Source organism: Ascaphus truei, chromosome 1, assembly GCF_040206685.1.
Source record: "Ascaphus truei isolate aAscTru1 chromosome 1, aAscTru1.hap1, whole genome shotgun sequence".
Classification (NCBI taxonomy): Eukaryota; Metazoa; Chordata; class Amphibia; order Anura; family Ascaphidae; genus Ascaphus; species Ascaphus truei.
The window spans coordinates 522,912,180-522,935,172 of record NC_134483.1 but is presented as its reverse complement, the minus strand read 5'-3'; the positions used below and the strand labels follow the sequence as shown (position 1 = coordinate 522,935,172).

The 22,993-nt window shown below is 46.1% G+C and overlaps 1 gene segment (V, D, J or C); it reads left to right on the top strand.

Moving 5' to 3' along the window:
* Nucleotides 1-3,299: 3,299 nt before the first annotated feature.
* The window catches only part of LOC142466718 (Ig kappa chain V region Mem5-like), a 278,826-nt gene continuing 259,132 nt past the window's right edge, over nucleotides 3,300-22,993 (top strand). The window contains 2 exon segments of the V gene segment in view: nucleotides 3,300-3,425; nucleotides 3,578-3,878. Of these exon segments, the coding sequence occupies nucleotides 3,371-3,425; nucleotides 3,578-3,878 (356 nt within the window).

Below are 22,993 nucleotides of genomic sequence, written 5' to 3'. Positions count from 1 at the left end.
AGATAGCAACGGTGGGGTCTTGGAAAACTGACCATAGGGTACTGCGCAATGGTTGTTTTATTTGTATTTTCAGACCAGCATTCTGTGTAAAAGAACGGGACATTGTGGACTGTGGATCTTCTTTATACCACCTTTTGATTCATGGGACTACTCCGATTCGTCAGGTTTATTATCTGATAGTGCGCCAGGGAATTATAGTCTGTGTTGTATCTGTGTCATTTGTTATCTCTCTCTGTATATGTTATACAGCCCTTGTGGATAGGGTTGTTATATTCCCAAGGCAGCCATTCCCCAACCTGCCACAACAGGATGTGAGGAATTCACATTAAGGTTTTTTCTTATAGGGGACACTTTAATTATTTTATTTTTGTTAAGCACCTGGTTATTTTAGTTAATATTTAGGTATAGTTTTATAGGTTTGAGCGCTGATCACATGCTTTTAGTTTAACATTTCCTCACCATATAAGGGGCTTAATGACCTCAGTATATACATGCTGTAGATGAGAGGATAGGAATATATTATATTATAAATAGATATATCTATATAGAGATGTAGATATAGCAAACACAGGGGGTGCCCAGTGCTACGTCCAAATGACAAAACATACATGGTAATAATTACAAGAAATGATGCTTCAGTGTAAATAATAATGCTAATGCTAATAATATTAAAATATGGTTTTTTTAGTTAGAAATTTTGGCCAAAACATCATAAGCTTGCACACCAAATCGTCAAGGTAAACCATAATAAGTGCAAGTCCTACACTACACTGCATTTGTTCCCTATACCTCTGTGTGAGGGGGAAGAACCATAATAGATTCATTACCTGCAGCAAGAGGAGAAGATCCACCATTAAAAAGGGGGAGGTGATGTAAGTTCTGGGGGAGGTGCCACCACCTCCATACAACTGATTCCAGTCAGAAATTAAATTAACAATTTAGGCTGGTAAGACCTGCACATTGATTGTTAATGCTTGGTGATTTTTGTTGTTGTTGCCTCACAATGGACAATATTGACACTTTCACAAACTTCAACAATTGTGTCTCATCTTTAATACAATTTTTTGGATCATTTCTGGAGTGCTGCCTTTTGATTTCGTCTTCAAAAACGGTATTGTATTGCTATCTATATAGATAGATCTATCTATCTACAGTATCTATCTATAGTATCTATCTATCTATCCAGTTAGGTCCGGAAATAATTGGACACTGATACAAGTTTTGTTATTTCGGCTGTGTACCAAAATAAATTTAAGTTACAGTTAAATAATGAATATGGGCTTAAAGTGCAGTCTATCAGCTTTAATTTGAAGGTATTCACATCCAAATTGGAGGAAGGGTTTAGGAATTACATCTCTTAAATATGCAGCCCCCCCTTTTTCAAGGGACCAAAAGTAATTGGACAATTGACTCAAAGGCTGTTTAATGGACAGGTGTGGGCTATTCCTTCGTTATTTCATCATCAATTAAGCAGGTAAAAGTGATTTCAGGTGTGGCATTCGCATTTGGAAGCTGTTGCTGTGAACCCACAACATGTGGTCAAAGAAGCTCTCAATGCAAGTGAAACAGGGCATCCTTATGCTGCAAAAAAAAAGAAAATCCATCAGAGAGATAGCAGGAACATTAGGAGTGGCCAAATCAACAGTTTGGTACATTCTGAGAACAAAAGACTTGGTGAGCTCTGCAACACAAAAAGGCCTGCAAGTCCACGGAAGACAACAGTGGTGGATGATCGTAGTATCCTTTCCATGGTAAAGAAAAACCCCTTCACAACATCCAGCCAAGTGAAGAACACTTTCCAGGAGGTAGGCATATCATTATCCAAGTCTACCATAATGAGAAGACTTCACGAGAGCAAATATAGAGGGTTCACCACAAGGTGCAAACCCTTCATAAACCTCAAGAATAGAAAGGCCAGATTAGACTTTGCCAAACAATATCTAAAAAATCCAGCCCAGTTCTGGAACAGCATTCTTTAGGCAGAGGAAACTAAGTTCAACCTGTACCAGAATGATGGGAAGAAAAAAGTATGGAGAAGGCTTGGAACGACTCATGATCCAAAGCATTAAACATCATCTGTAAAACACGGTGGAGGCAGTGTGATGGCATGGGCATGCATGGCTTCCAATGGCACTGGGTCACTAGTGTTTATTGATGATGTGACAGAAGACAGAAGCAGCCGGATTAATTCTGAAGTGTATAGGGATATATTGTCTGCTCAGATTCAGCCAAATTCAGCGAAGTTGATTGGGCGGCGCTTCACTTTACAGATTGCCAATGACCCAAAACATATTGCGAAAGCAACCCACGAGTTTTTTAAGGCAAAGAAGTGGAATATTCTGCAATGGCCGAGTCAATCACCTGATCTCAACCCGATCGAGCATGCATTTCACTTGCTGAAGACAAAACGTAAGGCAGAAAGACCCATGAAAAAACAACAACTGAAGACAGCTGCAGTAAAGGCCTGGCAAAGCATACCAAAGGAGGAAACCCAGCGTTTGGTGATGTCCATGCGTTCCAGACTTCAAGCAGTCATTGCCTGCAAAGGATTCACGACAAAGTATTAAAAATGAACATTTGTCCAATTACATTTGAGCCCCTGAAATAAGGGGACTGTGTATGAAAATGGTTGCAATTCCTAAACGTTTGATATGATATTTTTGTTCAACCCCTTGAATTAAAGATGAAAGTCTGCACTTCTATTGCATCTCGGTTGTTTCATTTCATATGCATTGTGGTGGTGTACAGAGCCAAAATTATGAAAATTGTGTCAGTGTCCAATTATTTCCGGATGTAACTGTATATATATATAAATTCATTCAAATCCTGTATTTTAAATGCTTAAATAAGTTACAGTGAGGAAATCTCAATCAGAGGAAGTAAAACACCAGGAAATAAAGTCTGCTTTAAAGCGTGAGGTCCTAGACCTGAGGGTAAAGTATTTGAGGAAGTTATTTGTCACTGAAAGTAAAGTAGATACACGGAATAGTTGTGATGATAAATATATCTTCTAGTAGATATGTTAGGCGCAAATTCAATTAAATTGAATAAAAAAATGTTTGATACATTGAATAATACTTAAATAGGAATCTTCGGAAGAAGGTAAAGTATTCTATATAAATATATACAGTATATTATATTTGCATTTCAGAATAAATAAATTGAAAAATCCCATATGGGGAAAGCGTGACTGTATTATGTAGAACTGAAGTGCAACTAAATATTCTATACTCTGCCATGGGAATATTTGCATAGGTTGTGCTTTTGCATATGAACACTATAAGGACATTTCCCTTGAGATCCAGTTTCTATAAATGTGACATTTTGCATGTAATGGTTTATTGAACTTCATCTGAGAAATAATAAAACTATGAAGATGATTTCACAGAGCTGCCTGATGTTGGTGTTAGTGCTCTATGTGCAAGGTAAGAGCGTAAATATAAGATATATTTTACATCATATAAATCTGCAGGGTTGACAATGCTCTGCTTTATATTAATGAGTTTATAATGTGACAAAATATCTACATAATACCAATAGAAATATTGCTAATTGTAATTGTATTTACAATCCTCAGGCTCCAGTGGGCAGATTGTGATGTCTCAGTCTCTGGATTCTCTCACAGTGTCACCAGGAGAAAGTGCCATATTCAGTTGTAAAGCCAGTATTGGCATTAGCAGCAATGTAGCCTGGTACCAACAGAAATCAGGACAATCTCCAAAGTTTCTTATCTATGCTGCAAGCAGCCGTGTATCTGGGATCCCAGAGCGGTTCAGTGGCAGTGGATCTGGAACTGATTTCACTCTTACAATCAGCAGAGTGGAAGCAGAAGATGCAGCAGATTATTACTGTCAGCAGTATAACAGCTGGCCTCTCACAGTGATACAGACCTGAACAAAAACCTTCCTCTTTCACTTAATGTATGTTTAAAATGTCATCAAACACACCAAAATGTTAAAATCAGTGCTCCTACTGAAGATTTGAATATATTTTTATAAAATAGTGATAACTATATATCTATGCCATGTATTTTATACTGGTAATTGAATACATTCCTTTACAGGATGGATTCTCAATCCTTCCCATATTTTTCATTTTATATATATATATATATATATATATATATATATATATATATATATATATATAGATGAATTCTTATTTGTTTATATATATATATATATATTTAAATATGTATAATATTAATAAGTGAACACCACTGTATTGTACAATGAACAAAAAAAGGGAATACTGTTGACATTACTATCATACACCCAGTATCACAAACAAGCTGCCAAGTGTCACTTTTGACTCCTCTCTCACCTTCTCCTCCCACATTCACAATGTAGCTACTATAAAACCTGTATTTTTTCCAGTTGTAACATTGCACAGATTCGCCCTTTCCTCTGTCGCTCTACTGCTAAAACTTTAACGCAGGCCCTTATGCTCTCCCATCTCAACTATTGTAACCTTATAATGTCCGGCCTCCCTGCCTCTCACCTGTCTCCCCAACAATCTATCCTAAATGCTGCTACTAGAATCACTTTACTCTCTCCTAAATCTGTCTTAGCATCTCTCCTGCTGAAATCCCTCTTCTGGCTTCTTATAAAACCCTTTATTACTCACACAATTCTCTTCTTCTCTGTTAAAGCTACACCCTCCTCTGCCCTAATTTCTCGTTATACACCGTCTCAACTCTTGCATTCTGCTCAAGGCTGCCTTCTCTCTACCCCTTTTGTATCTAAAGCCCTCTCCTGACTAAAACGCTTCTCACTCACTGCCCCACACCTCTGGAGTTCCCTTCACCTCAAAAAACGACTAGCACCCTCTCTCTACCATCAAGATCATAAAACACACCTCTTTAACAAAGCATATCAGTAGTTCCCAGTGTCGGATTTATATAACTGCGACCCTTAGGCACTTACCTGGTGCCGTTCTTCTCCTTCATGCTGCCCTCCTCCTTCTTCAGCATCAAATGATGCTGCGATGTCACACGTAACCCCTCAAGATTCCTGGAGATATTTATATACCATACTGCTTAAAAGAACTGTTAGAGCGTGAGTTTTCAAAAATCTGTGTTCTCCTTTTTCTCCATAAAAACTTTATTTATTTGCCCTATGTGAGTCCTTTACTCTCTTCTCCAGTCTATGCTGTCTAAGGCCTCGGCCAGGGTTCCGGCGGGCATGCGGAGGCGCGCTGAGGCTCAGGGAAAGCGGGTGCTTTTCCTGGCCTTAGACAGCGCGCCGTCTGGGGGCGTGTCGGCGGGCGGGCCAGTGACGTCACGGATCTGGTTTGCCCTCATTGGGCGAACCGCTCACGTGACCGGCCCTGTGCTCCGGCGAGCGCTGAAATGTAAAATTCTGCTAAGGCCTATGCTTCCGCGCTCTTGCGGAAGAGTAGGCGAGCCCCTACTAAAGCCGCTCTCATTGCGGCTGTAGGGGCTTACAGATCCTCTGTCACGGGCCTATTTTTATCATTTCATCATAAAGTGTTGTATTGTTTGCCACACAATTGCCACACAGTCTTGTTCTCTTGTACGGTATATTCCTAGTCTAATGAATCATTCACAATTTCCCATATTAGAGGGGTTTTAGTGCTCCCCACTTTTTGAACACCATTATTATTTTTTCACACGGTTTAGCACTACACAAATATCACCTAGGCTTTTGTTTCTGTATGTTACCACTTACTGTAGATTGTAAACTCTTCAAGGCAGGGATTCCTTTTCCTAATTATATGCCTCAAGCGCTTATTCCCATTATGTGTTTTACAGTATTATGTCAAATGTATTACTGCTGTGAAGCGCTATGTACAAGGTTGGTGCTATATAAATAAACAGATACAGACATATCCAAATCTGTGGTGGGGATAGTCTGATCAGCAGAAAACTCCCACGGAAACAGAAATGTGACACAATAGAACAGACAGCACAAAATCTTGTTTATGTTTCAAGTTTTCAAACCCATAAAAAGTGCACTTACACAGTGAACAATCTTTAAAACATATAATGGTATAATTAGGAACTCCCAAGATTTGAACAGGCTGCGATCTCACCGCCTGTTTTAAAATGTACCCAAAATAAGTTTGCTGTTACATTTTACTCAAACATCATATAAATATGCTGTTCTGTCCCAGGCTTACTGTGGCTAATGAGTTGAGACAGGCAGTTAACTCAATTCTTACTTATGAAAAATTGAGTCTTCTTCAATTTCGGAAGTATTTATTGTGATAACATAAACAGAAATAAAATGGGGAAATGGTTTTGGGAATGTTTAAAAATAAGGAATAGGTAAGACACAAAGCTCTCTCACCGCAGTTGGGAGAAACTTTAGCAGAGGCAGCAATCTCTCCAAAAGGAAGAACTGCTACACAGATTCTGAAGGAAACAGTTTAGACTGCACCAAGGTGTGTGTGTGTGTGTGTGTGTGTATATGTATATATATATATATATATATATATATATATATATATATATATATATATATATATATATAAAACTTACACCAAAAATGAATACCGCATCAACTACCAATAAATAATGCTGTGTCTAAACCTTCCTAAATCAGAGAAATAAATCTGAAAAAGTAGCAGAGAAAAGATAAACTGCTAGGTGGTGCTAGAGGAAAATAATGAATATGAAAACACAGAGAAAAGAAACCTCTTAAAGAGCACTCAGACAAATGTTAGCAAAAAATAGAAAGGGTAATTTTATTAATCAAAAAATAACAGACATACAAACAACTAACTGGAGAACCTGCCTGACCAGAAATGAAAAGAAAATATAGAATGAAAAATAAATAATTAAATTATATGCAATTAAATAGACCCAAAAATGTATAATAAAATATCCTAAAGTGGTAGCTCTCTGCGGGAACAAAATTCCCACAATGAAGCAAACCAGACCGGCCGGTCACATGAAAAAAACTAGGATAGAAAATATCATAGGTCTACACAAAAAAAACCCATACAAACATACAAAGAAACCATCATATGTGCTGTGCCATGGCAGTATATAGGTTAACAACAATATGTCAGCCTATTTCCACTAATAAGATTATATAACAGAGGAGACATATAAATGAATTATTTCAGTGACCCAAATACATAAATCAGAGCAAATGGGAAAAAAGAAAAAGGGATACACAATAATACTCAGCTCCTTAGTATGATGGCACTGCAATCATGGGTCAGCACAGTCCACAAAATAACATCCATAGGTAAAGGACATTAGAATGGTCCAAAAATAGACATAGACAGGCAGGGTCAGCAGCAGCAAAAATTAAAATAGCCCACTAACGCGTTTCAGCAGCTAAGCCTTCTTCACGAGTGGTGCTAGGGCCATAGAGCAGAAACACTTAAATAGGCAGCAAATGATTTCAAATTTCGCGCCAAAAACGCCCCTAAAACACAGATGCATATAGTCTCTCACTTAGATTATAATGATGATTGGCTGTAGAGCACTATAACAGCTGGGTGGAACTGTTGTATATCAATAGTGCAGACCGTGATCTTAAAATTCTCATCCAGGAAGCACAATGCTTTATGTATTTGGGTCACTGAAATAATTCATTTATATGTCTCCTCTGTTATATAATCTTATTAGTGGCAATAGGCTGACATATTGTTGTTAACCTATATACTGCCATGGCACAGCACATATGATGGTTTCTTTGTATGTTTGTATGGGTTTTTTTGTGTAGACCTATGATATTTTCTATCCTAGTTTTTTTCATGTGACCGGCTGGTCTGGTTTGCTTCATTGTGGGAATTTTGTTCCCGCAGAGAGCTACCACTTTAGGATATTTTATTATACATTTTTGGGTCTATTTAATTGCATATAATTTAATTATTTATTTTTCATTCTATATTTTCTTTTCATTTCTGGTCAGGCAGGTTCTCCAGCTAGTTGTTTGTATGTCTGTTATTTTTTGATTAATAAAATTACCCTTTCTATTTTTTGCTAACATTTGTCTGAGTGCTCTTTAAGAGGTTTCTTTTCTCTGTGTTTTCATATATATATATATATATGCAGTGTTCGACAAATCACCCAAAAATCTACTCGCCCAACCAAAAAATCTACTCGCCACCTAGTCCCGCCCCCAACCCCACCCCTAGTCCCGCCCCTAGTCCCGCCCCCAACCCTAGTCCCGCCGCCAACCCCGCTTTGAAATAAAATATATTAATAAAATATATTTAATAAATTCCTAGTCAGAACATTCTTTTTTGACATAAATGTATTTATTGTATTACATTATACTACAATTAGTCCTTGTTACGTGTGTGTGTGTGTGTGTGTGTGTGTGTGTGTGTGTGTGTGTGTGTGTGTGTGTGTGTGTGTGTGTGTGTGTGTGTGTGTGTGTGTGTGTGTGTGTGTGTGTGTGTGTGTGTGTGTGTGTGTGTGTGTAAATGTCGGATCTAGAAATAAAAGCCAGGTGTGAATGACTAGTTTCCTGAACCCCTTAACCAGTGTCTGGACGTCCCCGCTTCATAATATCTAAAGCAGCAATCCCGCCTGGGATCTTACCTGATCCACAGTCCCTCAATGTCCAGGTACCCTCATTCCCGCAATGTTATACATTGGAGGGGATGTGTTCCCTACCTGTCTTCTGGGTTAGGGGGGGGGGGGGTTCTGATGTCTTCTGTGTGAAGCTTGAGTCAGATCTGGAAGAAAGCAGTATAGGTTATTTTGGTGTAGTATAGGGCAGTTAAGATTTATAGGGTAAATAAGATATCCAGATCGGGAGTGTGAGAGAGAGTGTGGGAGAGAGAGAGAGTGTGTGGGAGAGAGAGAGAGTGGGAGAGAGAGAGAGTGTGAGAGAGAGAGAGAGTGTGGGAGAGAGAGAGAGTGTGGGAGAGAGAGAGTGTGGGAGAGAGAGAGAGTGTGGGAGAGAGAGAGAGTGTGGGAGACAGAGAGAGTGTGGGAGAGAGAGTGTGTGGGAGAGAGAGAGTGTGGGAGAGAGAGAGAGTGTGGGAGAGAGAGAGTGTGGAAGAGAGAGAGTGTGGGAGAGAGAGAGTGTGGGAGAGAGAGAGTGTGGGAGAGAGAGAGAGAGAGTGTGGGAGAGAGAGTGTGGGAGAGAGAGAGAGTGTGTGGGAGAGAGAGAGAGTGTGGGAGAGAGAGAGAGTGTGGGAGAGAGAGAGAGTGTGGGAGAGAGAGAGTGTGGGAGAGAGAGAGAGTGTGGGAGAGAGATAGAGAGTGTGGGAGAGAGAGAGTGTGGGAGAGAGATAGAGAGTGTGGGAGAGAGAGAGAGTGGCAGAGAGAGTGTGTGGGAGAGAGAGAGAGTGTGGGGACACAGAGGGGAGAGACACAGAGGGGAGAGACACAGAGGGGAGAGACACAGAGAGGAGAGACACAGAGGGGAGAGACACAGAGGGGAGAGACATAGAGGGGAGAGACACAGAGGGGAGAGACACAGAGGGGAGAGATACAGAGGGGAGAGACACACACACACAGAGGGTGGGAGAGAGAGAGAGAGAGAGAGAGAGAGAGAGAGAGAGAGAGAGAGAGAGAGAGAGAGAGAGAGAGAGTGGGAGAGAGAGTGTGTGGGAGAGAGAGAGAGAGTGTGGGAGAGAGATAGAGAGGTTGGGAGAGAGAGAGTGTGGGAGAGAGATAGAGAGTGTGGGAGAGAGAGAGTGTGGGAGAGAGAGTGTGTGGGAGAGAGAGAGAGTGTGGGGACACAGAGGGGAGAGACACAGAGGGGAGAGACACAGAGGGGAGAGACACAGAGAGGAGAGACACAGAGGGGAGAGACACAGAGGGGAGAGACATAGAGGGGAGAGACACAGAGGGGAGAGACACAGAGGGGAGAGATACAGAGGGGAGAGACACACACACACAGAGGGTGGGTGAGAGAGAGAGAGAGAGAGAGAGAGAGAGAGAGAGAGCGACTGACAGGGTGACTGACTGGGTGGGTGGCTGACTGACTGACTGGGTGGGTGGCTGACTTGGGTGGCTGACTGACTGGGTGGGTGCCTGACTGACTGACTGGGTGGGTGGCTGACTGACTGGGTGGCTGACTGACTGGGTGGGTGGCTGACTGGGTGGGTGGGTGGGTGGGTGGCTGACTGACTGGGTGGGTGGCTGACTGGGTGGGTGGGTGGCTGACTGGGTGGCTGGCTGACTGGGTGGCTGGCTGACTGACTGGGTGGGTGGGTGGCTGGCTGACTGGGTGGGTGGCTGACAGAGTGGGTGGCTGATAGGGTGGGTGGCTGACAGGGTGGGTGGCTGACTGGGTGGGTGACTGGCTGACTGACTGTGTGGGTGACTGACTGACTGGGTGGGAGACTGACTGACTGGGTGGGAGACTGACTGACTGGGTGGGAGACTGACTGACTGGGTGGGAGACTGACTGACTGGGTGGGTGACTGAATGACTGGGTGGGTGACTGACTGAATGACTGGGTGGGTGACTGACTGACTGGGTGGGAGACTGACTGACTGGGTGGGTGACTGACTGACTGGGTGGATGACTGACTGATTGGGTGGGTGACTGACTGGGTGGGTGACTGACTGGGTGGGTGGGTGACTGACTGGGTGGGGGGGTGACTGACTGACTGGGTGGGTGACTGACTGGGTGACTGACTGACTGGGTGACTGACTGACTGGGTGGGTGACTGACTGGGTGGGTGACTGACTGACTGACTGGGTGGGTGACTGACTGACTGGGCGGGTGACTGACTGGATGGGTGACTGACTGGGTGGGTGACTGACTGACTGGGTGGGTGACTGACTTGACTGTGACTGGGTGGGGGGGTGACTGACTGACTGGGTGGGTGACTGACTGGGTGACTGACTGACTGGGTGACTGACTGACTGGGTGGGTGACTGACTGGGTGGGTGACTGACTGACTGGGTGGGTGACTGACTGACTGGGCGGGTGACTGACTGGATGGGTGACTGACCGGGTGGGTGACTGACTGACTGGGTGGGTGACTGACTTACTGACTGACTGGGTGGGTGACTGACTGATTGACTGACTGGGTGGGTGACTGACTGACTGACTGGGTGACTGACTGACTGGGTGACTGACTGACTGACTGGGTGGGTGACTGACTGGGTGGGTGACTGACTGACTGGGTGGGTGGGTGACTGACTGACTGACTGGGTGGGTGACTGACTGGGTGGGTGACTGACTGACTGGGTGGGTGACTGACTGACTGGGTGGGTGACTGACTGGGTGGGTGACTGACTGACTGGGTGGGTAGGTAGGTGACTGACTGGGTGGGTAGGTAGGTGAATGACTGGGTGGGTAGGTAGGTGACTGACTACTTGTGGTCTCTCTCTCCCCCCCCCTACACACACACACACACACACACCCCGGGTGTGAGTGGTGCTTTAAATATTGGTGGGCTGATGACGTCACTCACCCCGTATCTCCGGAGCAGATCTCTTCGGCTGATGCCTCTCCTCGGGGTTCCCCTGAGCCGGTGCTGGAGCTGGGTAGCGCACGGGAGCGGGCAAGTACTGGGGCGGAGCAGCACACGGGAGAGGGAATCACCACCACCCCACCCATGTGCACAGCCGCGCAACACAACTCCCCCCCGCATCCCAGGTGGCGGACACCCCAGATCAGGAGGGGAAGGAGATCAGGGGCAGGAGGGGAGGAGATCAGGGGAAGGAGATCAGGGGAAGGGGCTAACCCAGCGCTGCCTGCCGGCCTTCTTCCCCGCGCTAACCCAATCAGGGAGGGGGATTATTTATTTAAAAAAATTAAAAAAATTGCCGCGAGCAGGGGAATTCATAGAGCCGCAGCAACGGCTCGCCAGCGGCCTAAATCCACTCGCCACGGGCGAGTAGTTATAATGAATTGTCGAACACTGTATATATGTAGCCCTCTTTCCTGCGTATCTAGAGCGACTACTAGTGCTGCATGTACCTGTTGGCTCAGCGAGATCTGGGCCTCCGCTAGTTGGGAGCCTGGGGTAATATTAGATTCTTAGCAGCACCTCCACTTACCCAGGATCCCCAATAAGTGAGATTCTAGGCAAGAATAATGATAACACACTTCAACTTGAGAACCGTTTACTAATACGTAATGGCAGAACCTTATCTTATACCTCTTAAGGATAACACACATATAAGGATGTATATAAATGGCAGACATGCAATACATATATCTGTGGCTCGGCCACTCTCCTAAAGAGTAATGTCACTTCCCACCACCGCGTGCACCCCACACTGTGTCCACTATATATATGTGCACAGTCCCTTGGTCACTCAACCCAGTGTCCCCAATGTGTCCTTCCCCAAGGCGGGATCAGCGCCTGATGGTACCAGTGTTGGTGCACTTCTTAAATACTTTCCGGCTACGCCTGTAACCGGCAACAGGCTTCGAAAAGGATCCGCCGATCCAGCGCAGTCTCTCACGAGTTGGTGATGTCCAGCATCTTGAGCCCAAACCGCTGTCGCCAACGCAGCTTCTCGACACTGTGTCCCTATCTGCTTACTACAGTAAGGGAGTATATGTCTCTCTCTATAGGGCGTCCCTGCAGCACCACAAGCTTATGGTGACTCAGAGTATACACTGGGGCCTGAGAGGAAATCTGGCCTCTGCAGGTGGGTCACTGACCCCTACACCACACACAACCTCTCCCCTTGCTCCTCCGGTGCCCTCTGGCTAGCGTGGTCTCTCCCCCACACTTCCCTTTCCTTCCAGTCAACAATCCTGCACTCCTATTGGTTACATGGTGTCAGGTGGCTCGGCTGAGGCTCATGGGACTTGTAGTTAACTGCAGAGCCTCCTGGTGATTGGCCATCCGTTCGCGTGCTTTACTCTGCGCATGCGCGAACCCTCTCCGCTCCTGGCAGTCGCGCCAGACTATTGCGCAATGTCAACCAACATGGCGGCGCCCTGTACTACCGGGCCGCCGCGGAACGTCCGAACGCCCCATGCAGCGAAGGTGAGAGGGAAACCAGGACACCCCTACATATATATATATAAACATATATTTAAAAGTACTCAACCTGTATCTAAAACCAGTTTTAGCAGTGATAGAAAATAAACAGATTGCAGAAGTGAACAGTCTTGGTACCAGCACTAAAGTCTCAGCCAAGCAAGTTCAATGTACCTCCCAAGACACAATACCAGAATCTTATAGCAGTGTAAATAACATAGCCCAGACAAACACATTTAGCAATCTAATGTATTTTGATGGCCCGCACAAGATTTTCAAACCTGCAGCACAGAGTTTTAGATGTTCATATTCTGGGTGTGAACATGCAAATGTGGAAAGTGAACGAGACATGCTCCATTTACATGTAAATGCCCAGAAAATCGATATATCTGCATTTTAAACTGTACGATGCTCTAGAGCAGGCCTGCACAACTCCAGTCTTCGAGGGCCGCAAACAGGCTAGGTTTGTCTGACTGAGCCACTAATTGAGCCAGCTGTGCTGAAGTAGGGATATCCAGAAAACCTGGCCTGTTTGCGGCCCTCGAGGTCTGGAGTTGTGCAGGCCTGCTCTAGAGAATAATGCAGATTGTGAATCTTGTGCTACAAATAAATGTTTTTTTCTGAACACAACATTTATCTAAAGAGCTCTATATACTGTACATCAACATTTTCCCCTATAAGGAGGAACAGCTCCAGAGAAATTAGATAACAATCCAACACCTTTTTACTAAAGACATCTTCAAAATGCTAGCAGGACAATGTCTACCAAATCTCCCTGAAAACAAGTTGAAAAGTGAACCAGTAAGATGAGGTAACAGCCTAAAAGTCTTTGGGCTCTATGCAGTAAGCGCCACTAAGGTTTTTTTCGCCATTTTCCTGCCAAAATTGCCTTCCCGATTCAGTAAGCGCCGATAAGTGGCCAAAATCGGCATTTTTTGTTCCCGATAAAAATTTATCGGCATCCGGCTGCCAATAAGCCACTTATCGGCACTTTTTGAACTCGGCTGAATTGTAATTGTAATCCATCTTCATCTGTATTCTTCTGTCTTCTACCTTCTTCCGGGGTCTTCTTCCCGTCTTCGGCCACGCCCTGTCCTTCTTCTTCTGTAGGAGGTCCTTCCTCCTCGGCGCCTGGCTTCAAAATGAGACGACATAGGCTTTTAAAGGCCTATGACATCACATTTTCGTCATGGTTCCCAGGGCCCTGATTGGGCCGTGAAAACCGTGTGTTTTGGCCGAGAAAAAAAAAATGATGACGTCAATTAAAGGCAATGAAAGCACAGCCAATCAGAATGGCTTTGCTACAATTGCCTTTAAGATGACGTCATGAAAAGAAACATGGCCGGACTCACATGGTACGGTAGCCAATCAGAGCGTGGGAACTCCATCCCTACTCTGATTGGCTCTAGTATACCATGTGACAGGTTTTCATTGACGTCACATCCTTTCTCCCCCAAGCCTCTGTCACATGGTATACTAGAGCCAATCAGAGTAGGGATGGAGTTCCCACGCTCTGATTGGCTACCGTACCATGTGAGTCCGGCCATGTTTCTTTTCATGACGTCATTTTAAAGGCAATTGAAGCAAAGCCATTCTGATTGGCTGTGCTTTCTTTGCATTTAAGTAACGTCATCATTTTTTTTTACATCGGCCAAAACACATGGTTTTCATGGCACAATCAGGGCCGTGGGAACCATATGACGAAAATGTGACGTCATAGGCCTTTAAAAGCCTATGTCGTCTCATTTTGAAGCAAGACGCCGAGGAGGAAGGACCTCCGGAGAAGAAAGAAGACCAGGGCGTGGCCGCAGACGGGGAGAAGACCCCGGAAGAAGGTAGAAGAATACAGATGAAGATGGATTACAACTAGAAGACCCCTGGATTGTCGTGTTTTATTATTTTAATGTTTATTATTTTCTGGTTTATTATTTTATGGGTTCCTGATCGTGGATTGGTTCGTGAGTAAGGTATTCAACGGGAGTCGGTGGGGCCAAGTAATGGTAAGTGAACTAAAGAAATGTATTTAATTGTGCTTGTAATTTGTTTACATGCTTTTTTAACATGTGTATTTTTTTTTTGTGGTATATCATTTCTTGCCACTGTATGTATGTATGTATGTATGTATGTCTAGAGAGATATATACATACAGGGTAAGAAATGATAGTGTTGTAAAAGCTTGATTTGCACTATTGTAAATTATTTTGGCTATGCTGCTATGCATAGGTGTGTGTTAAATGTATTTTATTATTAGAGAGATGTAATTTTTGGGCTTCTATGCTGTACTGTAGGTCATATTGAGGGTTGCTTTAGTATATTGTTATTTTTGGTGTCCTTTTTGGTATGTTTTGAACTTGTTCTCTGTAACGATAGCTATAGTTAATTGTGTAATTGGTATGGATGGTATTTTAATTGTTTAGGGATGTAATTCATGTCTGTTAATTCATTGATGGTGACTTTATTGGATTAAATAATATACTTCTTGTGATGTCAGGCTATTTTAGTTGGATTATTGTATTGTTAACATTGATTTGCAGCATGTACATGTAGCTTACATGTTATGCTACATGTATACACTGTAAATGCAATGTTTTAAGTGGCATTTGAGGCTTCAGATTGAATGATTACATGAGATTTGTTTAGGAAATTGCTTTTTAATTCATTGAGGATGTTATGCATAAGTGGTGTTGCCATTGCAGGATGGCTTCACCCCTTAATTACCTTTGAGGTTAGTACCCGATAAGGTGATTAAGGGGTTCCTTGGTATGTTAATGTCATTGATATGTATTGGCTATTTATTATTTTGGCAACGGACCCCAAGGATGATGCTGGCGACGGAGCCTTCTTATTGATGAGGTTAGTAGAATTTTCTTTATTTTACTACGGTATTTAATGTGTTTAATAATGGCCAAATAATGTATTATCCTTATGTGGATAATAGTTATTTGGCACATTATTGTACTGTATGTGTTGGGGGGTGGGGGTATTGGCTGGGGGGGTTAGTGGGGGAGGGTATGTGGGTGATGGTGGGTTAACCCCTTAATGACTGTAGCGGTTAATAACCGCTATGGTGATGAAGGGGTTAGGGGACATTACAGTGGATGTTTTAATTCTTGTGTCTGTTTTGCAGAAGCGGATGGGGCATGGGCAGGATGAAGATGAGGATGGCCTTCATCGTGGCAGCCGCACATGGGTGAGTGATATATGTATTTAATGTCTTTATTGTTCTGTATGTATTTTAAATGGACAACTGCACTATTATTCATTTGTGGATAATAGTAATGTTGCCCATTACTGTATTGTATGTTGTGTATTGCTGCTATGTTTATTGGGGGCATTTGTCCCCAATAAACATGCTATTATGCGTTAACCCCTTCATTGCCTTAGCGGCTATCCGCTATGGTAATGAAGCAGCATTAATGTATTTTAATAATATTGTGCGGGAGCAGGGGGCCCCCTGAGCTGAACCGCATTTATTTGTGGCTCAGAGACCCCCTGCTTCCCGAGTTACAGGCCCCGGTTTGGGGCATCGGTTACAGTGTGGACGCCATGTTTATTGCGGGCACGTAGCGTATGGGACGCAATAAAGATGGCGGTGACACTGCCCACCCGATCACATATACCGGAGCCTGTAACTCGGGAAGCAGGGGGTCCCTGTTCCACAAAGTGATGCGGTTCAGCTCGGGGGACCCCCTTCTCACTGTACAGTATTATTAAATAAATATTAATGCTGCTTCGCTACCATAGCAGATACCCTGTAAGGTAAGGAATGAGTCTTTATTGATATGTGTGTTTTACTCATAGTGTAGAGGTGCAGAGGGTCTCCGGAGCAGAAACGTTTTGGTTTTAGGTCCTGGGACCCCCTGCTTCCCGAGATACAGGCCCCTTTAAGGGGTGCCGGTATCCCTCTGCTTTGTTTACATTCCGCGGTCACGTGATCGGGACCTTTAAATGCAGAGGGATACCGGCACCTCATAAAGGGGTCTGTATCTCGGGGAGCAGGGGGTCCCTGGACCTGAAACCAACGCACTTCAGCTCCTGAGACCCCTTGCACATGTAGACTAGGAATAAAAATGGTTTTTAAAAGAATTTTTAATGTGCTGATGTTTGCGCCGAGAGAGCGGCGGATCTCTCTCTGCTGCAAACACATCTCGGCAGGGGACGGCTTCTCGGCAGTTTCTCGCCAAGAAGCCGTCCCGCCACCGGTTATTAGCCATTTTAGCAAATGGTGGTGGCGCATTCATTCGCCAGGGATTCGCCCCTTACAGCATACAGCCAGTTTAACACGCCAAAAACATGGCGAATTGCTAAACTGGCTAATGCTTTTTTTCGCTGCTTACTGCATGAACCCCTAAAAGTCTTTTACTGTTAGAGAAAAACCCCTAGCATCCAGAAAACTAATTTTTGCTTTTACTAAAAGGAGTCACATCCTCACTCCCGAAACACTGCTATATATCAACAGGTGAACATGTCACCCTAATCTTGTTACACATATCAATAAACTAAAGGAAAATAATGCTTTAAAAGTTTAAATATACGGCAGTATGTGTCCTTTACAGAAAATCGTGATGTACTTGTGGTTTATACAATAAATAAATCCTCAATAATGTTACACATATGATTCTGTAATACTTTGATTTATTCTATATGTTTAGGTACCAGTCAGGCTGATACTTAAATGCTTTAAACAAAATATATATATAATAACAATTGTGACTGAGGAAATCACACCGCGTATGAAAATACAAACAAACCAAAAAATTATAAACAGAAGTATTTCAGATGATAAAAATAAGCAGTTTAATTAAGAAACAACTCAATAATAAACAATACACCCCAAATCAGAATATAAACATACAGTAATTCTGCTACCCAGTTTGTTAAGGACATGCAGTATTATAGTTCAACTCCCAAATTAGTACAATATGTAACCATGCTGTAAAATGGTTGCAGTCATCTCTCCTGCTGACAGTAAGGCCTGGTAAGTTATGGGCATGCCAGCAGTAATCATGGAGGTTTGCCCTCACACCCTGGTGAGGTGCCCTATGTATGGATGGGAGTGGTCACAGGCTCTGACTCCATGGTTAGTGATGTCAGAGTTGTGCCAGCCCCCAGAGGATACATAAGGCACAGCACTGATTCAAAAGTAGGAGTTGCCAAGTGATTAGGAGGAGGAGGAGTAGTTTGCTAAGTGGTTATGTTATAGTAGCTGAATAAGGAAACTGTGACCAGGGACCTGGCACAGAATAGATATCCCTGCGGGGATAGGGAATCCCTAATTCAGGAGGACAATACCTTTCAAAGGGAAGTACGGTGAACAATGGAGGGCTAGATACACCCCATTGTGGAGGGCAGCTGGCCCACCGTACTAATAAAGATGTTCCTGATTAACAACACTCTCGTGTGCAAGTGTGGAGTTATTGCACAGAGAGAAGCACCACAGAGGAGTTCCTCATCAGAATCATCCCCCAACGGACGCCGGGATCCTGATGAGGTGGAGGCACTGCACTGGATATAGGTAGGACTCAGCACACTACCTCAGCTGCCTGTCTGGGTTGGCAAATCCCCACACACCATCATGTGGGAGACTCAGGAGTCCTGTTGCCAACAGGTGCACCACCAGACATCACACTGTAATGGGGACTGGTTAGACCACAGGGGCCAATATGAGATTGGGTGGGTCAGGCCAGGTCAGAAACACTGTTACATTTGGAGGCGCTGCTGAGATAGACCTGTCAACGGGACAGGCTTTTGCTAGGTCACTTGGAAACAGGGAGAAGTGTCTGCTGCCACTTTGTGCTGCGTTGGGACGGACCTCGGGGTAGTCAGGGGGCTGATGGAGTTGTCAGTTCGCAGGGACGACCTAGGGGCCTGAAAGGAGTGAGGGGTTTGGAGCCGGGCTATAGCTGTCCTAGTCACCTTGAGGCAGTGCTAGTTGGTAGGATGCCTAAAGGGATAGCCTGTTAACGCGGTCAGGAATCCTGGAGATGGTCTGCGCTAGGCTGACCAAGAGAGGTAGACGCCTAAGTACTGCATGGAAGCCCCAGAGTACTCTAGCCCATTCCAGACCACTTACCGTAGGGTGCACAGACTGGGAGGAAGGAGATACAGCAGACACTGAGAGAGTGAGCCTAGTCTGAGGTAGTGCATACACGAGTCCAGTCTACATTAGGTACACAAGGTGGTGCATCAGGGCAATCTTTATTGTACCGGTGTGGTGGCTGCCCCGCAGAGAGGAGCCCCATGTACGATAACTGCTACGAGAGAATGTCGACCGCAAGAATGGAGGATCCGCGCCGTGCGGATAGTCCAAAATGGCGGCCGGAGGCTGATGGGGAAAGCACACGTGGCGTGCGCCCCACTGAAGAGCAAGCTGTTGCTGACATGTCTTTTACCAGCCTGCTATGGAGTGGAGCGAAAGCTGTGGCCGCACCGTTTTGGTCCTGCTTAGGACCCCGGGGTGCTGCCCTGGATGATAGTAGCGAGGACATTACAATTGTATCTGGGGAACAGGACTTACAAAATGGCGGCTCCCGCCTCTCCCTGGGAGACCGCGTGGGCCAGTTGCAGAAAATTCTGCAAATTCGGGACTTGCAGAGAGTTGGCCAGGAGTGGCGCCAACAGGAAAACCCCGCCAACAGGAAAACCCCGCCCTAATGGGGGGTATGGACAGTGACCAGCTCAGCCCCAGTGTTGAGCCAACCGCTTAGTCTGTGGGACCCTCCCCTGATCTCAACCAGGGGGAGTGGCTTCCGACTATGCCCCGTGGGCACGAATCCGGCGAGCCAAGGAACTTGTGCACTGACGGCGCAACTACCAGAAGTAGTTCCGGCCGCTGGGGTAGCGTGCAAAAAGGAGGGATACTTTGCACGCAAGGCAGCTGAAAGGAAAAGGCTGGAATTGGCGGCAAAAGAAGAACCCCACCCTGTTGGGGACAAGGGCGCGAAAACTCTGACCGCGCCCACTAGGACTGAGAAGGGCGCGGCCTTAATTAAAGGACATCCTATTCCCTTGTGGGACCCGCCTATAATTACTACCATTGGGGGCGGGTTCCAGCTGTGTCAGAGCTGGGAGGAGCCGAACCAGGGAGTGGCTGGTCCTTCAACTTCTGTTGGTCATTCGCGAGGAACCAGCTCCAAGGACAGACCTGTGCTAAAAGTGGCTCCCACTAAAACCATGGCCTGCTCTTCGACTGTGACCACAATGGTATCCACACAGCCCTACGCGGTGCCCGGCGGGGTACTGGTGGTCAGGGTGACCAATACTGAGACCGTAGTGGGGCTCTGCTTGCAATGCAGACTGCCCGGAGGCACTGTGGGCACGGCGTTGCGCTGTCCACAATGTGGGACTCAACATCTTTGGCTGATGCCTACCTTCGTGCCAATTCAATTCAGTGACCCCCTGGGGGATACGGCTAGGCTGTCCGCCGAGTCCCCTGGTGCACTGTGGCTTAACAGTGCAGATCCGAGAGAATGGGGATCGGAGCCGATTCCATCGGCTGGGTCAGAAAAAAAGGAAGCGGTCGGTCAGTACACCGACCGAGAGAGCAGAAAGCGGTCGCCACGATTGGTGACCCCTAAGCCGGTGAAAGGGGACTCCTCCGACCAGGATCTCCGAGACCTATCTGGGTCCCAGTGTGGGACCAAGGCGGCCTCCGGTAAGGAGAGAGGGAGGGAGACACCACTTGCCGTGAGTAGCGGCAAGGAGAATCGGGTGTCACCCGTGGATCGGCGAGGTGAGAGGCGGAGTCCTTCCGTTCCGGGGACCGGCGGATCCAGTGGCAACGGGCGCGATACGCCTACCCCCCTGCGGAGTGGTAAGAGCAGCCCTTGTACTTACCTAGCTCCGATCGCAGGTGTTGCAGAGGAAGGGCCGTGCCAGGCCCAGGCGGTACGTGAGGGGATGACGAGAGAGCTTCCGGATGTTGTTGTGGAGGAAGAGATCCCGCATGGGGGTCCAATCCAAGATGGCGGCACATCCGGGTCCGGTGAGGACGTCACTTCCGGAAGAAGCAGCGGAGCGGCCGGAAGAGGAGAAACAACGCTTCGGCGATCGGGTGGGTGTTCCTGATCACCACAAAGGACACGGAGCTGGCAGGCCGAGCAGCGGACTGAGGAGGGTGAGGTCTCATCTACCGAACAGTCAACTGACAGCCGGGAACGGGTTGTAACCCCGTGGCGGCCGATCACTTGCCCCTATGCCCAACCCCACGCCCTAGATAAGGCCCTTGCCCCAGCCACTTGTCCCCGGGGGTCCCCGCCTAGTTTGGAGGTGGTGGAGGTGTCCTTGGGGGTGGATGAGGAACGGACTGGGGAGAGACTGAGCAGTTGTGCTACGGAGGGTGTTTCCAGGGGTAGAGGGCAACTGGGTAAGGCAGCGGTGGACCGGTGGGTGCCTAACGTACCCGAGCAGTCAGAGGGAAAGGCACCGGGGTCATATCGATGGTCTAAACCGCGCTCTGAAAGAACATCGGGGGTATTTTCATGGGGGGATGCGGAGGAAGGTGACTCCATGGACTCCGATAAATTTAAGGAAACCCGGTGGTGGGCTCCCTTATTTGAGGGCTATGTGGCCTGGATGGATCGTACGCGATTCCTTATCCGAAGGGAGGATGTAGTAGATTACTGGTGGGCAGTAGGAAAGTTCACACCCGCGCAGAGAGATAGGGAGCTACAAGAGAGGTGGTTCAAAATCGAGCGCAGGGAAATAGAGCCCATGGGTCCTGACATCATATCAGACCCGGTAGACCCTGATGAACCCCTATCATGGGTGCTGCCCGGACGGGCAGGGAATGCTGAGCTGACCAGAATAAGCCGGGCTGAGAGGGCCATTGTCGCCAAGTACAAGGCGTCCCACGGGTTGGAGTACCCGTATGTCCCAGAACCCCTTATGGAGGAGATTGAGGAGAATAGGGATAGGTGGCTACGGGAAACTATCGAGATGTACATGGTGAATAAAGGGGGTGCGATAACTGGACGCAAGGCCGAGGATAGGATAGATCACCTAATGAGGGTTTGGAGTATTGGCTGGAATATTCACAAACACAGGGTAACATATAGACCTGAGAGGGGATTGCCACGCCACTACCACGTTACTGTCCTGGACATGGGTGGTCGGGAGGTTAAAAAGCCTGACCCTAGTCACTATTTTTAGGTGGTAGTAGACATATTTTGTGCGAGTTCGCGGCTGCTGGACAGGGCGGGCTTGGCGCAATGGGATGTCATTTATATTATATGTTCCCTGATGATGTGTTTTTCCATTTTACAGTGCTTCCTGGAGAAAGGTACTTCAAATTTAGGTCCCAGCCGGGGACGGTGGGATTCACCAGGGGGAGAATGTAACCATGCTATAAAATGGTTGCAGTAATCTCTCCTGCTGACAGTAAGGCCTGGTAAGTTATGGGCATGCCAGCAGTAATCATGGAGGTTTGCCCTCACACCCTGGTGAGGTGCCCTATGTATGGATGGGAGTGGTCACAGGCTCTGACTCCATGGTTAGTGATGTCAGAGTTGTGCCAGCCCCCAGAGGATACATAAGGCACAGCACTGATTCAAAAGTAGGAGTTGCCAAGTGATTAGGAGGAGGAGGAGTAGTTTGCTAAGTGGTTATGTTATAGCAGCTGAATAAGGAAACTGTGACCAGGGACCTGGCACAGAATAGATATCCCTGCGGGGATAGGGAATCCCTAATTCAGGAGGACAATACCTTTCAAAGGGAAGTACGGTGAACAATGGAGGGCTAGATACACCCCATTGTGGAGGGCAGCTGGCCCACCGTACTAATAAAGATGTTCCTGATTAACAACACTCTCGTGTGCAAGTGTGGAGTTATTGCACAGAGAGAAGCACCACAGAGGAGTTCCTCATCAGAATCATCCCCCAGCGGACGCCGGGATTCTGATGAGGTGGAGGCGCTGCACTGGATATAGGTAGGACTCAGCACACTACCTCAGCTGCCTGTCTGGGTTGGCAAATCCCCACACACCATCATGCGGGAGACTCAGGAGTCCTGTTGCCAACAGGTGCACCACCAGACATCACACTGTAATGGGGACTGGTTAGACCACAGGGGCCAATATGAGATTGGGTGGGTCAGGCCAGGTCAGA